The sequence below is a fragment of the Plectropomus leopardus genome, chromosome 10 (assembly GCF_026936395.1).
Source record: "Plectropomus leopardus strain MGB_pleo_1.0 chromosome 10, ASM2693639v1, whole genome shotgun sequence".
NCBI classification, from domain to species: domain Eukaryota; kingdom Metazoa; phylum Chordata; class Actinopteri; order Perciformes; family Serranidae; genus Plectropomus; species Plectropomus leopardus.
Genome location: NC_142185.1, coordinates 4444916 through 4461666, shown reverse-complemented (window position 1 = coordinate 4461666; position 16751 = coordinate 4444916). Strand labels below are relative to the sequence as shown.

At 39.4% G+C, this 16751-nt stretch overlaps 1 protein-coding gene across 2 annotated transcripts; it reads left to right on the top strand.

The window, feature by feature from the left end:
• The first annotated feature begins 403 nt into the window (after positions 1–403).
• Positions 404–10137, top strand: LOC121964181 (sterile alpha motif domain-containing protein 9-like). Of its 2 annotated transcripts, none has more exons than XM_088082865.1 (4): positions 404–674; positions 3273–3342; positions 3457–3532; positions 4850–10137. In XM_088082865.1, exons 3-4 carry the CDS (start codon positions 3503–3505, stop codon positions 9344–9346), a joined length of 4527 nt encoding a protein of 1508 aa, XP_087938991.1. In that variant the 5' UTR covers positions 404–674; positions 3273–3342; positions 3457–3502; the 3' UTR covers positions 9347–10137. The 2 variants fall into 2 exon arrangements, with proteins under 2 accessions (XP_087938991.1, XP_087938990.1); XM_088082864.1 differs by having other exon boundaries at positions 405–674; positions 3454–3532.
• The last annotated feature ends 6614 nt before the right edge of the window (positions 10138–16751 follow it).

Here is a 16751-nt window from a genome sequence, read left to right as displayed (position 1 = left end):
GTACAAAGAAAACATTATTCAAGGGAAAATAAGGTGCCAGGGAACATTATGTGAATTTTATTATTTTAAAAGTTCCATACATTTCACCAAAGGACTACAGGTGAAAATTTGCCTGTCACATTTACAGAAATGTTGATTAATGTGTTGTCCTTACAGATAAAATAAATGAAATGATTTTTTTTTTTTTTTTTTTTAAAAAAAAAAGCTTCAGCAAAAAAAGCAAAAAATAGCTTATTTCATTAAAAAAGAACAACCAACCAAACAAACAAAGAAAAACCCAAAGAATTCCTTAACTCCCCCATTAAGGTCCGAGTTAGCCCCCCAGCGTCCTCATATTGCAGGAACGCCCCTGGAAGGAGGTGTGATGAGACGCACCCTGTGACCACACGCTCCTGTCACTGACAGGGTGTAGCGGTGCTGCTATGAATCTGTGGCTGTAGAGACAGGATTGGAATTGGGCCCAAACTACCGCTTAGGTTTCGTTTCTCAGAGCTGCCCGCCCATCGAGGACTGATTGTCTTCCGTATCAGCTGGGGCTGATAAGTCTGCTCTCTCCCTGCGAGCAAACACGGAAAGATGTCCTCTGTCGACTTGCTTCAAAAATTCTGTCATTTGAACTCTTTCTGAAGACGAAACGCGGACAGCAGACTACAGAGTTCACCTAAAATATGGTGGTAAGTTGTCTCCTGTTTGTACTTTTGCATTTATGGAGGCAGTGTCACAATGAAAACAGCGCTTCCTCGGTTCTGTGGTGTAGCCTTTGCTAACCTAGCTAGGTGGATGTCTATGGTTCCTGCATTTAAATTGTTTCCACTTTGATTTAATATTTATTCTGTCACATCCACTGCAATACTGGGACAGCCTTGCTGAACTCCCAATCGATTGTTACAAATACACTCTGATCATTATTTTTTGCTAAAATAAACCATGTACCTGTGTGTTGCGCAGTTTTATAATCGAAACTTCCTTCTGGTTTTACTCTAACCTCACTTTGCCTCGCAGTGCAGGGGAGAAATCAGGTGACTGTCATATAACTTAACCAGTGGTGCATCCGGTGTTGGGAAGGTTACTTTTGAAATGTATTGGGTTACAGATGACCAGTTACTCAGTTAAAATGTAACTGATAATATCTTTTTTGAGCACATTATCAGAGTAATGTAATTTTTATGTGAAAGCATTCTTGCATGGTGAAAAGATGCAAACGACCTGAAGGAATGTTTTCATTGATTGGTTGAGATTTATTTTGAACATAAAAAAGTAAAAAGAAAAAAAAAGAAAAGAATGCAACAACAGATGATAAAAAGTGATCCATGTTCAAAAAGGAGTGTGAGGAAGTCGAAACTTATCTAATCCCACCCCTTCTCCTATACTAATGATTTACATATCTGTCATGTCTACCCTGCTTCCCCAAAATTGCTACCACTAATAGTAATATTGATCATCCTAATAATAATAACAATATAAATAATCTATTCTGTATTGAACAAATTACAGAAAAGAATAAATAGTATCCCTTTTGTAATCATCATCAGTGTTAATTGTAATTTCCTTATGTGTATATGTGTGTGTGTATATATATAAATATAGATTTTTTTTGGTAACTTACATTTATTTTGTAATTTCATTAGGCCCACATGTAACTAGTTACTCCCCCACACTGTGTGCATATCACTGTATCAGAAGACATAAAGTAAACAGTTTTTAAACGAAAATTGCAGTGTCCGTTTTTTAGTTAGATAATTAGTGTTGAAACCTTCAGTAACTCATTATTGTAGTCTAACTATTGCATTCATCAATGCTTACAGTAAATTAGTCAAGCAAGTCTTATGTCTCTTGGACATTAGGGCTGATACTTTTGGTTGTTGACGTCTCCTAGCCGCTTTTAAAAAAAAAAAAAAAAAAAAGAGAAAGCTTTGTTGCCTCTTCTGCTGTTAAACACTTAATCGAACCAGTCTTCTTACATCTATTAATGATTATGTAATGTTGTTCCATTCCAGCTCTATTAAGGGTTGGGTCGGGTATTTATCTATTTTATTTCTTTGTCATTACAGTACCAGTTGGTGAAATGTCAGTACTGCATACAGTGAGACAATAGGTCTCTGTCTTGGTGTATGACCTGTGATAACAAGCACAGAGCAGTTGTAACCAACAGTTGTGATATTTTTTTTTTCACAGTAGTGTTCCAGGTGTCAGGGAACAGGTATACTGACATGACATAGAGCAACAGGAATAGGAACCAAATACAGGCAGTCGGGGTAGATGGTGACAGTTGAAAAATGTACTGACAAAAATAAATGTACTTATTGGCTTACTGGTGAGGGTAGCAGGTCCAGAAATAAGGACTGGGAATGTCTGGCAAGAAAGTCTGAGGACATCTTGTGGATGATTTAAGGATAGCATATGAGAGGTGAGGACATGCCCTGGAGGAAGTGAGCAAGTGCAGCAGACAGAGAGCCAAGCAGGACAAGGAACTAATAATAATAATAATAATAATAATAATAATACATTTAATGTATAGGGCACTTTTCATACAAGGAATGCAGCTCAAAGTGCTTCACAATAAAAGAAGTGTAACATGACGTGGTGATAAACAAGATATAAGAGTCAAAGTCAAATGTTCAGAGAAGTAAAAACAGCACAAATAACAGAATTGAAATGAAATAATAAATACAAGAGTTACATTAGACAATCCACATGACAGCTGGTATAATTGAGTGTTTTAAGGTCTGGGGTCTAGGATTTTTTGCCACTGTTCCATCTGGATGAAACGTCACATTTGCAAAATACCTCGGTTTACACAACACATCAGAGGATTTGGGCCCTAGCACTTTAAGACAATATCTAGTCTGATATCACAGTGCCAAAATAGTGTCGTTATATTGCCCAGCCCAGTGCTTTGGTCCTGTTCTCTTATCAACTGCCTTGCACAAAGCTCAATGTGGGGTCAATTTCATTTTGATTAACAAATAGATAGAAACAATATTACAAGAAACAAAACCAAAATACTTTGTGAAACACAAAGCTGTGCCAGTGAGCCAGCATGATCAGTACCAGGGATGTGGAACCTGCACACTTAGATAGAGCTGAAATAGAGCTGTTACTAATATTAGATAAATTCAAGTTTTTTCCATAACAAAGGTCAACAGCAATGTTCTCAGTTCTGGGTACTACTGTGTAGTTTGGTCAAATAATTGAGATTAAATACCTTGCTCTAAATACTCCAAACTTTTGTTTATACATCAACGTATTCATATTTATACTTTATTTTGCAGCATCGGTGGTCAAGATTTGTAAAAAGTAAGCCAGCTATCATGGTGGTATCATGATCAGGAGAAAATTAAGGTAAAGCTGAAATTTTGTATTTATATGTGAAATATTTTGTATTTTACATGTTTGCAGTACAGTATCAGTGCCATCACTTGCTCCTTTTTCTTTTTTAAATGATTTTTGTAGCAGTAGTGATCTTCGTTCGTGAAGGAAGAACCGAAGAAGAGGAGGCAGAATGGCAGAGGCAGAAGAAGGCAAAATGAAGGTAAATAACAGTTAAAACAATTAGCATTTTACAGGATGATGCTCCTGTACCTTAATCCATCCAACTGCCAATTACAAAAAGAAAACAGAGAGATGACTGGTTGCTCTGTAGACTACAAACAAATGTAGGTCACGAAATTGTATTGGGTGCTCATGGAAGACTGGAAACAACAGGGTAAACGACAGGGAAATCCAGGCTCTCCAAAAATGTGTTTATTGTAGTGGCCAAATCGTGAAAAAAGCCAACATGTTTTGATCAAACACCAGTCTTCGTCAGGGCTTCAAAAACATATGCATCGTGGATGTAGCCCCACCTACATAGCAGCAGGAGCCAATAACAAATGATCATGTAACCACATGATTGAATGACAGGTAAAAACATAATGATGACAAAATATAATGACTAAAAGTAGCATGACATCAGATGAGTCCCACAAAACAGTTTATAAATATGCAAATATATACATACATGCATACATAAACACACACATACATATCCATACACCTATACCCACACACACAATACATCCATAATGCAAAAGGCTGTGAATAGACAACTCACAGGAAATGTGAAATCAATGTCTTCATTAAAGGCCAGGATACCTACAAGCACCCAGCTGCTAATGATATATTTGATTTGTTCAGCATGTGTGCTGTATGTGGTAATGAAAAACGGATGAGACTGATGTGACTGCTGATGCCTGGTGTTCTTCTGCAGAAGTGAGCGACGCTCAAGGTTGTCAAAAGCCTGATTGACAACCCTAGGTTTGTAAGCTCTGTTAAGAAAGTGATATGACATAGCCTCAGCCTGCTCAACAAAATCTGTCTCAATATCACAAATATGTCTAAAATGTTGAAATTGGCCATATGGGATGTTAGGAGGGTTGGGAACCATATGATTTCATGCTCCTTTTTGTCATTACATTTTGTCCTGTTTTTACCATTCAATAATTCTATCATTCAATCATGTGGTTATGTGATCATTTTTTATTGGCTCCTGCAGCTACGTAGTTAGGGCCATATCCACAATGCATATGTTTTAGAAGCCCTGACAAAGACTGGTGTTTGGTTGAAGCACGTTGGCTTTTTTCATGATTTGGCAACAATGATAAAGGCTTTTAAATGTAATTCCTCCTTGTTTTTCACACTTTTGGAATGCCTGAATTTGCCAATTACACAACTTTGTAAAATGTGTTAACTTTTTTGTGCATTATAACACTTAATACTTCAACACTGAATGCGATCAACAATTGTTGTTACAGTGTGCTGTAATTTTAGTTGAAAATGGGGTAAAACATAACAGCATTTTTTATTTTAGAGTCATGAGGAGGATCTGTCACCTGAGATCAAGGATTGGAGTAAACATAAAGTGAGAGAATGGGCTCTGAAGTTGGATGATGTGGATGACAGATTTGCAGAGATTCTGTTTCAGCAAGACATTTCTGGACCCAGTCTTCTGCTTTTGGATAAAGAGGACTTAAAAGAAATCGGTGTGACTTTAGGACCAGCAAAACTTATTATTCAGGCCAGAGATGAGTTAGTGCAATTAAAGAAAGAAGAGCCACTAAGTTCTACAAATCAGCCTGGGAAACCTTGCAAACCTTATCCATTCTGTAGGTACCATGATACCTATAGATACATGGAGAGCAGCATCCTTGATATTACAGAATCAGGCCCGTCTGACTTAATTGAGCCATGCCATGAGTATAAAGCTTTCATCAACACAACAGATGAAACTGAAATGATCAAGTTCACAGAAGAGACAATTCGTTTTGCAGCTGCCTGCATGAATAGCCGTACCAATGGCACCATACATTTTGGAGTAGGAGATGAGCCACACTTCAGGCATGGCCAGGTCTTGGGAGTGGTTGTTAAGGACAGAGAGGCTTATGCTAAGGAACTGAAATCTGCTATTGATGGCAATTTTGAGTATAAACACAAACAGACTGCTCAAAATTGCATCAGACCACCGCGATTTGTTGGGGTTCTCAATAAGAATATGACATCATCAGACAAATGTGTGATAGAAGTGGACATAGTTCCTGACTCTACATTGTGTGAAGAAAACGTCTACCACACTTTCAACATGGACACAAAAAAATCAAAGAAAAAAGCAAAAGTTAAAGAAACAGGCACAAATGAAACAAAAGCATCAAAACAATTCTTTGTCAGAGATGGCGGTAGCAGCAGGGATCTCCTTGCAGCAGTCAAACTTACAGAGCACATCCAGTTTCTTGAAAGTATGGCACAGAGATCACAACTCCGAAAAGAAGCTGAAGAGAAGCACCTCAGTGTGATAAAAAGTGGTACCCAAGGCTCCAGATTAAGTCAGATGATCACTGGTGGAACCCTCTCTTTAGATAAGTCACACTTTGAGGGGTATGTGATAGTAACTAACAAATCACATTCAGTCCAGTTTCAGTCACTTGAATTTCTTGTAGAGCTCAACCCAACAGCATTTTTGGACTTTGATCCAGAATCAGCTGTACATGGGTTACAATGTCACTTTGAACAGCAGAGTACAGTGAGTGTACATTCACCAGCACAGTACAAAATCACTGAAGGAGTTGAGGACATTGCAAACAAGCTGAAATTAACTCGAAACACCAGCTGGGTGTTATGCAATGGAGGTATTGAGGATGAGGCACCTTCAGACATAGACGAGTGGTTGATGGACAAGGGAGCGTCTGTTCGAGATGTGATTTCTTTCTTGTGCCGGAAAGATGTGCTTCCAAATAAGAGATTTCTTGTCATATTCCTACTTTTGTCAACAGTGAGTGAGAAGATGGACCCTCTTGTTGAGACCTTTACCACATTCTTGCAAGAGCTCAGAGGCACAGATCAAATCCTTTGTATATGTGACAATGAAAAAGCATTTACCTCCTGGGTGGGCCTTATTGAGGCTCGTTGTGGAATCAACATCTCTCATAGATGCATATATGAGCTAAGTTTTGCTGAAGTCAACGGCACTGTCCTCAGTCTTTTGTCAAAAAACCGTAGATCCAGACGTTTTCTGCCCTGTGGTGGGAGAGGCAGAGTGCTCCTTGAGAGGAAAGAGGAGCGGAGCCTGAATACCTTAGAGGTCCTTTGCGTGAACCAATGCGAAGGAGGAAATGAGGACAAAATTGCCATAGAAGAGAACTTCTACAAAGGGGGGAAAGTGTCATGGTGGAATTTCTACTTCTCAGAGCAGCCTGGATCCACACCATTTATCAAACGGGACAAGTTTGACTTCATCATGAACACAGTCCTGCCAGAGTTGTGCTCCCTGAACAAAGCCTGTGTGTTGTTCAATCTCATGCATGTGCCTGGATGTGGTGGGACAACTTTGGCAATGCATACTTTATGGGCTCACCGGGACAGATTCCGATGTGCTGTCCTCAGAGACAGCAATGCTGACTTCGCTGAGGTCGCTGAGCAAGTGGTCAAACTTTTAATATATGACCATGGGGAGCGATTACCAAGGCTTCCTGTTTTGTTGATGATAGATGATTTTGAAGATAAAGAAAAGGTGTTTGACTTGCAGCAGCTCATTGAAAAACAATGTGCAAAGGAAAACATTCAGTCTAAGTCTGCACAGGTCATTCTCCTGAACTGTATGAGGTCAGAGCTGTCTGAACAGACTGAACCAACCGAGGACACAGTATTTATTGGAAACAGTCTCTCTGAGATGGAGCAGAAACTGTTTGAGGAAAAACTTATAGAAATAGAGAAGACACACAAGAATGCAGAAACTTTCTATGGGTTCATGATCATGAAGAAAAACTTCAAGACAGAGTATGTTCAGGGTGTGGCCCGCAATACCTTGAAGAGCTTCAACATAAATCAGAAAAATGCACAACTCTTGTCTGTTCTAGTTCTGTTGAACGTTTACTGCAAGGGTGCCTCTCTCTCCGTCTCTCTGTGTGAGGAATTTCTTGGTCTTCAGCCAAAACCAGTTTGTGGAACCATCAAAGTGGAAGAAGGATTTGGGAAATTTTCCACCTTAGTTACCACCTGCTCAGTTGAGGGTAAGGTGGTTTTCAAAGGTGTGAAAATGATCCATTCAAGTATTGCAAATCACTGTTTGCAAGAACTTACGACAAAACACAATGTGACCAAGGCTGATATTACCGACCGTCTGCTGACCACAGACAAGTTTTATGAAAGCACACAAGGCAAAGACAAACTCCTACAAGATGTTCACCACATTTTGGTCAAGAGAAATTTTTCCGATGAGGAATCTAAGTTTGCGCCACTAATTCAACACATTGCAAGTGAAACCCCAGGACTGGAAGAGATAGTGCTGCAAAATGCATCGAAAAGATTTGAGAAAGATGCAGTTGTCTCTCAGTTACTTGCCAGGTACTATTACCTGAAGAAGAAGAATTTCTCAGAGGCAGAGGTTTGGGCAAAAAAAGCAAGAGATCTTTCCAAAGACAACTCATTCTTTGCAGACACATCAGCACAAGTTATCAAGCATGAGCTGAAGAATGCGATCACAACCTTCAAAGAAGAAACTATTAGTCCAGAAAAATTAGACATGTTTCTTAAAATGGCCCAGTCAGCAATAGAGGCATTCAAAGAAACACAGAACCTTGCAAAGAAGGAGTCAATTCAGAGATTACAAAGCAAAACAGACAACTGCCCTTTTAATTCAGCCGGGTGCCTGGGAGAGATCCAGGTTGGAGTTCTTGTCATTGATGTGCTGGCGAAGACCCCCATCTTTTCTTCTGACAATGTCCGCCATGACATTATGAGTGCAGTTCTCTCTGGAGAAATGAAAGTTCAGGATATAGAGACAAATGATAAACGGCACCACAAACACACAAACTACTACAAAATTCTCAAAGACTACCAGGATGTACTTTACAACCTCAGATACAGAATGAAGGTGAACTTTAATTTCCTTGACAATTTCTTTGTGAACTTGGGATCCAGATCTGGAATGAAAGACAGTCGTGAGCAGATAACCCAAAATGAGCTTTTCAGATGTTTCAAACAGTATGCAAAGCTTTTCTGCAAGACAGATTCTGCAGCACTTTTGAGGAATAAAACCATGCCCAACATGCTGAAACTACATGAGGCAAGACAGTTCCTGGAAATGCAAAAAGCTGATACCTACTCTGGGATTCTGAGTTGTCTGTCAAATGACATCCCACCTGAAATAATGATGAAGATTGCCAAACAGTATGCTTTTGTTTGTGCACATGAACGTAGGCCAACTGTGAGGGAGAGAATCAACTTCATCTTCTTCAATGTTGTGTTGAGTTGCATCAAACTGGCTTCGCCATACTTAGCGGCGTACCAGGACTTGATCAGTCTCCTTCGCCAAGTTCTGCAGGAGCAAATCCCATTGGATGAGAATTTGCCACTGCTCTTCATTGCAATTGTGCTGTTGTGGCCACAGCCGCACCGTCAGACATGGAGAAACCTAGGGGAGTACATCTCACAGATAAGGACCTCTTACCACATAGTGATGAAGGAAATGTACAATGGCAAAAGGCCCATCATCCATTTCTTCCTGGGGAAGAAGCAGGGCTATGAACGACTGGTCCACTTAGGGGAGATCAAAAGCTACTTCACAACTGGGCAGGAAGAGTTTGCCTCCATGTGGGAAAATGGCAAAATATGGAAAGACAAGAAGGTGGAGGATCGCCTCTGCAGGTTAACTGGGGAGGTGAAGAATAGATTGATACTGGCAGATATCTCAGGCCTGAAGCTCGAGGTCACCCCAATGTTTCAAAGTCAGCTCAGTGGGTTTGCCCAGGGGTCTACAGTGTCATTCTTTATCGGTTTCTCAATGATGGGCCCTCTTGCACTTGACATCAACTAAACTTTGAAAACAGCCTGTTCCAACATACTGTCGCTTTCAACCAGTTATTGTGGATCCATCTTTATAATACACCCTTGTATACTTTGGAAAGTGAGTTGCGAAATTGATGAATGTCGTGCTATGTGACATTTTTGTGTGTATCCCTGGCACTGTGCGTTATGATATTGATGTTTTGTAAAGGAAACATTTGTCAACCTTGAATTCAAACTCTTTAAAATGTCTTACGTTGAAATTTGTACTGTAGCTCAGAAGTCACTGTAAATAAGTTTTTTTTCACTTGATTTTTTTTTACATAATGAAATAATCTGACATCTGAACAATTACATTTTGTCATGTTCTGCATTAACTAAATAAATGAGTTATATAGCAATTTAATGATGTTCTATGAAAGACATTCTCTATATCCATACATTTACTTTTGAAAAATTGTGTGCTAAAGCAACTGTGTATTTGAATTTGCAATGTTTTATGTTTTGTTTGATCATGCATGTTCCACTATTGATTCAACTAATTTACTTTACATCAACTTTTTTACTCACATAAAAATATCTCATTTATATTTAACTGATATTCTTGTATCTGAATATTGTAGTTTTTTTAATTTTTTTATTTCTTGTCTTCATACATAAACAGATCCAGTGTTTGTACTTGTACTCACCTTTTATGGTTATGTAATGATAATGTGTTGTTTAAAAAAGTTTTGTTTTTTTGCATTCCATGAAAAACAATTACAAACATTGAATTTTGCAATACCTTTCTAATTATAAAGATTAAAATGTACTGTAACACTACCATGAAAGAGTTCATTTATAAATAACTGCACCATGTGCACAAACCGTTGTTATATAGGGAAACACTTGACAAACACAGTGCTATCCTAAAACTCAGTGTCAGAAGTGCATTTTAGTGTACTGTACTAGTTGGTTTCATTTTGTTTACATGCCTTAGTGTAGTCTACTCATGTAGTTATAGAAAGAACATAAAGATTTACACATTGAACACATACATATGCATCTGTAATACATATCCCCATAAATGGTACAGTACTACAATGTGTTGGGCTCAGTTATCCAGTTAAGAATATCCTTATCTGTATCAAACACAAGAGGGCAGCACAACCTCAGAAATGATAAAACCCCTGTTTAATGTGTGTCTCTGTGTCTGTGATGGCACTGCAATATTAGATATTGTACAAGACCAATCAAAAGATGAGGCTAGCAGGTTTCAATTTAGGAAAAAATATGTTAAAGCAAACTTAAAATCCCTTTGAGCTTTATACCACCATGTATTGATAATATGAAGTGAATAACTCCATCAACCCTTTGGATGCACCACAAGAAAAGTAATGTCGATCCAGGTTTCAGACACCTTTCACAAGTATTTTAATGTTTTAATCCTGAGCAGACTGGTTTGATTTTTTTCAGAAACATGGGCAAACAGGCAAAGACCAGTTTGGTGAGAAATGCCCTGCAAATTGTGAAGACAAAAAAAGAAAGGAAAAATAATTCAGAGAACTATATATTCATCATCACAATGATATATTCTAAATTATTTTAAAAATGAAGACATTTAAATTTTCATCATTTCATTTCAAAATTATTTTAATTTATTTTAATTCTTAATAATTTAATATATATTTTTTTTTTTTTAAAAAGAGTTCTTTTGGAATGCAAAATAATGGAATCAAAATCGGGATTAAGAAATCTGATTCATTACAATTAACCTTACTTTCTAATCATGATTTAAAAAACACAAACAATCATTTGACAACTTCTTCCAACACAGTCTGTGGTGTGTTGAAGTCGAGTGCTGTGTATTTGGAGTTGGCAGTTCTGTATGGCTCTGATGGCATTTTACCTGATTAAATGCCTCCATGCAAATGATGGGTTTCAAATGAAGGAGAAAAAAAGGTACCAAAGGAACTACTCTATTGTAAGGCTGGGCAGTATGTCTTTAAAATAATATGACAGTATAAGGCTATATCGCGATACATGATATATATCTCATTATTTTTTAAATGTCCTTCAGTACTGGTATCATTTTAAGGGTACTAGCATTGATATTTGGATCATAACACAAAACCCAGCCCTAGTGTCATATTTTAATATGCTTCAAATCAAAAAATGTATGCACAGGCCTGCAGCTGAGGTGAAAATGGTGGTTCATAGGGTGCTAATACATTTGAGAATCTCCTCATTTATGGTGAATAATAACAAAGAGTTCTGAGTGAACTTGAGGTGGTGGATGATGCGTCACTGTGGCAGGAGATAGAGTCGCAGGGTCACCAAACAGAAGAATTCCCACCTTTCTGGGTCATGGACAGTCTGACTTGTGGAGTCATCTGAGGTTTGACTGGTCAACAGGGCATTTTTCTGTCTCTCGCTCTGCATTTCTGTTATACAAAGACCTGCATACACAAGCTCCTCTGGGGTGCTGCAGATGCTGTGTTACCATGTGGGTCATGATGATATGGAGGTGTGCAGCCTGTTGCTGAATATGTATGTTGCTTTCTGGCCTTTCTGAGCACAGGTCCTCAGCCCCAGAAGACACACCCAGTCTGTGTCACGCTGTGTCAGAGCAGCAGCTGGCTCAACAACCGATAAACATCTGTAAGAGATTGGATGTCAGTATTTAAGGAGAGACGGCTTATAGACACCAAAAACTTACAAGCATCTGTTCAGTTTTATTGTCTTTGTCACAATGAATGCCATAAATTACAGAACAGGACTGCATTTTAAGGCAATAGAATTCTGTTTACATCTGCAAGTGGTAGAATTGCTGCAGTATTTCCTCTGTAAAGGCCTTGGTAAGCTTTCATTTAGTTCTCATGTAAAATTGTGGGAACGTTTTATTAAAGAAAATGCTATGATTTGTCACCTCAACATCACCAAAACATCCTCAGAATTTTGCAGTTACAACGTTACATCTTAGTCAGTATTTAACCTTATAGGGACATTATTTGAAAAGATAAACATCCTTAAAGGGTCCTTTGAACACTGGATTAAAATGTTTTATTTAATGTCCTCCCGATTGCCATACACCTTTTGTCCTCTGGTGTCATTCTGACCCCACCCTGTTTTGACTGTTATTTAAAGCATATTGTATAAATTGTCAATCAATTCTGTGTTACACCTTTAATCTTACTTAGGGCCAACCCATTACCACACATTTTTCCCTTCGTTTTGAAGTTTAGGGCCAATAGACCTTGTTTACATATGTATAAAAAAACACGTTTTGATGGCAAAAGATTTCATTTGGGGTCAGAATGACCCCAAGGACAACACGAGGGTTAACACATTTTTGCAACTTGTAGTTAATGTTAGCCAATGTTGTGGGAACATTCCCTGCTAGATGGGATGGCATTAAAATCATGTAACTATATTTTAAGGCTGTCCCAGCTATGTCCTTTTAAAAAAACATTCCCACAATGTTACATGAAAACAAAGGAAGAACATTTTCAAAGCAACATTCAGAACATGTTATTGAGGACTGAGATTAAAGGCCATTTTTTTAAATGAAAATGTGTGATGTCAAGTCAAGTCAGGTCAATTTTATGTATAGAGCCCATTATCACAAAACATGGTTTGCCTCAGAGGGTTTACAGTGTATGACATCCCTCTGCCCTGAGACCCTCACATCACCCAAGGAAAAACTCCCGAAAAAGAACCCCTGTAACGGGGAAAAAAAAAGGAAGAAACATCAGGAAGAGCGGCAGAGGATGATGAGGGATCCTTCTTCCAGGATGGACAGGCGTGCAATAGATGTCGTAAATAACAAAGGAAATACAATTGTGGCAAAAAGGAAAGAGAAAGAGAGAGGGGGGAGGGGGAGAGAGGGGGAGAGAGGCACAGCAATAGTGGAAACAGACACGTCATATTACAATAATGATAGGTGTGAAATTACCAAATGCACTCGATGATATTATTGTGATCCGGCACAAGGGGGTGTGGTGTTTTATCCTTGTATTTTTATATTTTTTATACCTTGTTTGCTGTGATTTTGTTATTTGCTGTGTATTTATGATTTTATTGGTTGCTGTGTATCTGCATGTTCAATAACGTGTCGCCACCCACCTGCCGTTGCCATGACCACCCACAATCATATGACTTTCTCCCCCAATCACTGAGTCGGAGTAATCAGCCTTACCTGTGTTGTGGCGGTAAACCAAAGAGCAATAGAGCCACCAAACAGAGGGTGAACACGCACAGCGAGACGCCGAGGGCCGAGCTGCACCACGGGGAACAAAGCTGAGGAAAGGCACACGCACCGGGGACCACAAGCACGCTGGGGCCCAGGTGTTACGATGCGATCAACACGCAGAGGCAGGGCAAAGTCCCTGCCTGCCGTGTAAGTACCGAGAAAGAAAGTAGTAGCACTTGTCGGACACAAGCTAAGCTAATTACATTGTCGGATTGTACAAGAACGAATACTGCCGCCTGTTGTTGTGTCCGCGTAGGGTTCCCAGCGTGCCGGAGGAGAAGCCAGCCGGGTGGGATTTCGAGACGAGTGAAGGAGTGTCGCGAAGCCGAACACACGCAGGGGCAGAGGTTTACTCTGCCTCCGATGTGACCTGGTGCGTGTGACCGAGGGATCCACCGACCTGGATCGGAAGGACCAGCTGCCTGCACCCCCGACTGCACTTTAACCCCCGCTCAAGGACGGTGCTGTTTTAACCCTCTTCGAACATTTTAACTCTTATATTGCACATTTTTAGCCCACTTGTTTTATATAAATTTAATGGACTTTTAGCATAAAAACTATTTTTATTTGTGGGCATTTTTAACTTGTTTTTAGCCACATTTTGTATTAAATTATTTTATTTTAACCATCTTCCTCTTGTCCTCCTTGGCAATTTTAAAGTGTGCTCCACCCGGTCATTATTCAAAGGTTTACAATAGCATCTGGTTTATTCATTCAACTTTATCCATAGCCCCCATTACATTATGGGTGTTGATAAGAGTCTCATGCATATATTGATAGGGAGGTGTCCAAAGGCATGATAACAGCATCGGCGCAACCAGGACCAAGACCACGATCAGGGCGAGTGGGGGGTACAGTATAGGATAAGCACTCAATGAGGATCCTAGAGTCTCTGATCAGCAAACACGACTTGAATATGAATGCCAGAGAGCAGTAATAGAAAAGAAAGAAAGAGAGAGGAAGCAGAGCCAGAGATGCAGGTCTGAACAGACTCAAAACCACCCCTGACGGATCGGGCCGAAAGCTCTGTCACTTCCCCCTCCTCCCCGTCACACGGACGGGGATTTCAACTGAGCAGAAGAGAAACTTGTGCTCCAGGAGTATACACACTAATGAAACTACGGTCACTAATCAGTTATTATGACTCAAATATAAAGGTCAGAGAGCAGTGTTAGTCCCACTGCTCTCTGACCCTTATAGAAAGTCCCCTGGCAGGTTAGCCTCGTAACCTTACTATGGGCTGGTCCGGGCAACCTGAGCCAGCCCTAATTATAAACTTTATCAAAGAGGAAGGTCTTAAGTCTTCCCTTAAAAGTGGAAACGGTGTCTGCCTCCCTAACTGAAACTGGAAGATGGTTCCATAAGAGAGGAGCATGGTAGCTGAAGGCTCTGGTTCCTGTCCTACGTTTGGAAACTTTGGGAACCACAAGTAATCCTGCATTTTCAGAGCGCAGTGATCTTGAGGGTTGGTAAGGAACTATGAGCTGTGACAGTTAGGATGGAGCCTGACCATTTAGAGCTTTGTAAGTAAGAAGAAGGATTTTAAATTCAGTCCTGGATTTTACAGGAAGCCAATGCAACGAAGCTAAAACAGGAGAAATATGATCCCTTTTCTTGGTTCCCGTTAGAACACGTGCAGCAACGTTCTGCACCAGTTGGGTCAACCGAATAAAAGGAAATTACAGTAATCCAGCCTAGAGGTGACAAATGCGTGTACTAATTTTTCAGCATCTGTCTGGGATAGGATATGTCTAATTTTTGCGATGTTACCCAAGTGAAAGGAAGCAGCCCTTGAAGTTTGTTTTATATGGGAGGCAAAAGATAAATCTTGATCAAATAAAACTCTGAGGTTCCTTACAGATGTGCTAGAGGCCAAGGTAATGCCATCAAGAGAAATTACATTGTCAGAAAGGGAGTTTCGGAGGTGTTTGGGGCCAAGAACAATAACTTCAGTTTGGTTGAATTCAACTTCAAGAAATCATCCAGGCTTTTATGTCCTTAAGACATGTTTGAAGCCTAGATAGCTGATCAGTTTAATCTGGCTTCATAGATACAATTGCGTATCATCAGCATAACAATGAAAATTTATAGATTGTTTACTAATAATGTTGCCTAGTGGAAGCATATATAAAGTAAAAAGGACTGGTCCAAGCACAGAACCTTGTGGCACTCTGAAGAAGACCTTAGTATGCACAGAGGATTGATCATTGATATGAACAAATTGGGAACGATCTGATAAGATTTAAACCAGATTAGTGCTGTTACTTTAAGGCCAATTAACTGTTACATTCTATGCAGCAAGATTTGATGGTCAATGGTGTCAAAAGCGGCACTGAGATCTAAAAGGATTAAAACAGGGACCAGACCTGAATCAGAAGCAATCAATAAGTTGTTATTAATTTTTACTAGTGCTGTCTCTGTACTATGATGAAATCTAAAGTCTGACTGAAAGTCCTCAAATAAACTATTATCTTGGAGAAAGTCACAGAGTTGATGAGCAACCACTTTCTCAAGGATTTTAGAAATAAAGGGGAGATTAGACATTGGTCTATAGTTGGCTAAAATCTCAGGATCGAGAGTGGGCTTCTTTAGAAGAGGTTTAATGACAGCTACTTTAAAGGACTGTGGTACATAGCCTGTTAATAAAGACGCACTGATTATATCTAATAAAGAATTGTCTAATAAGGGTAAAGCTTTCTTAAGTATGGTTGGGATGGGGTCTAGCAGGCATGCTAATGGCTTAGATGCCGAAATCAGAGTAGAGAGTCAGCGAAGGTCAATGGGGGAAAAACAGTCCAAATAAATTCCAGGCCTTGCTGCCATATCCAAGCTACCTGAGTCCGGGGTCAGGTCAGTGAAGGGCAAGAGGTGATGGATTCTATCTGGAATAGTTATAATTTTATCATTAAAGAAACTCATAAAGTCATTACTGCTTAGGGCCAAAGGAATACAAGGCTCTATGGAGCTGTGACTCACAGTCAGCCAGGCTACAGTATTGAAAAGAAACCTGGGATTGTTTTTATTTTCCTCAATTAATGATGAGTGATAATGTGCTCTGGCATGGCGGAGGGCCTTCTTATACATTTTAAGACTTTCCAGCCAGACTAAACAGGACTCTTCCAAGTTGGTAGAACGCCAATTTCTTTCAAATTTTTGCGATGTTTGTTTCAATTTGGAGATCTGGGGGTTAAACCATGGAGCTAAT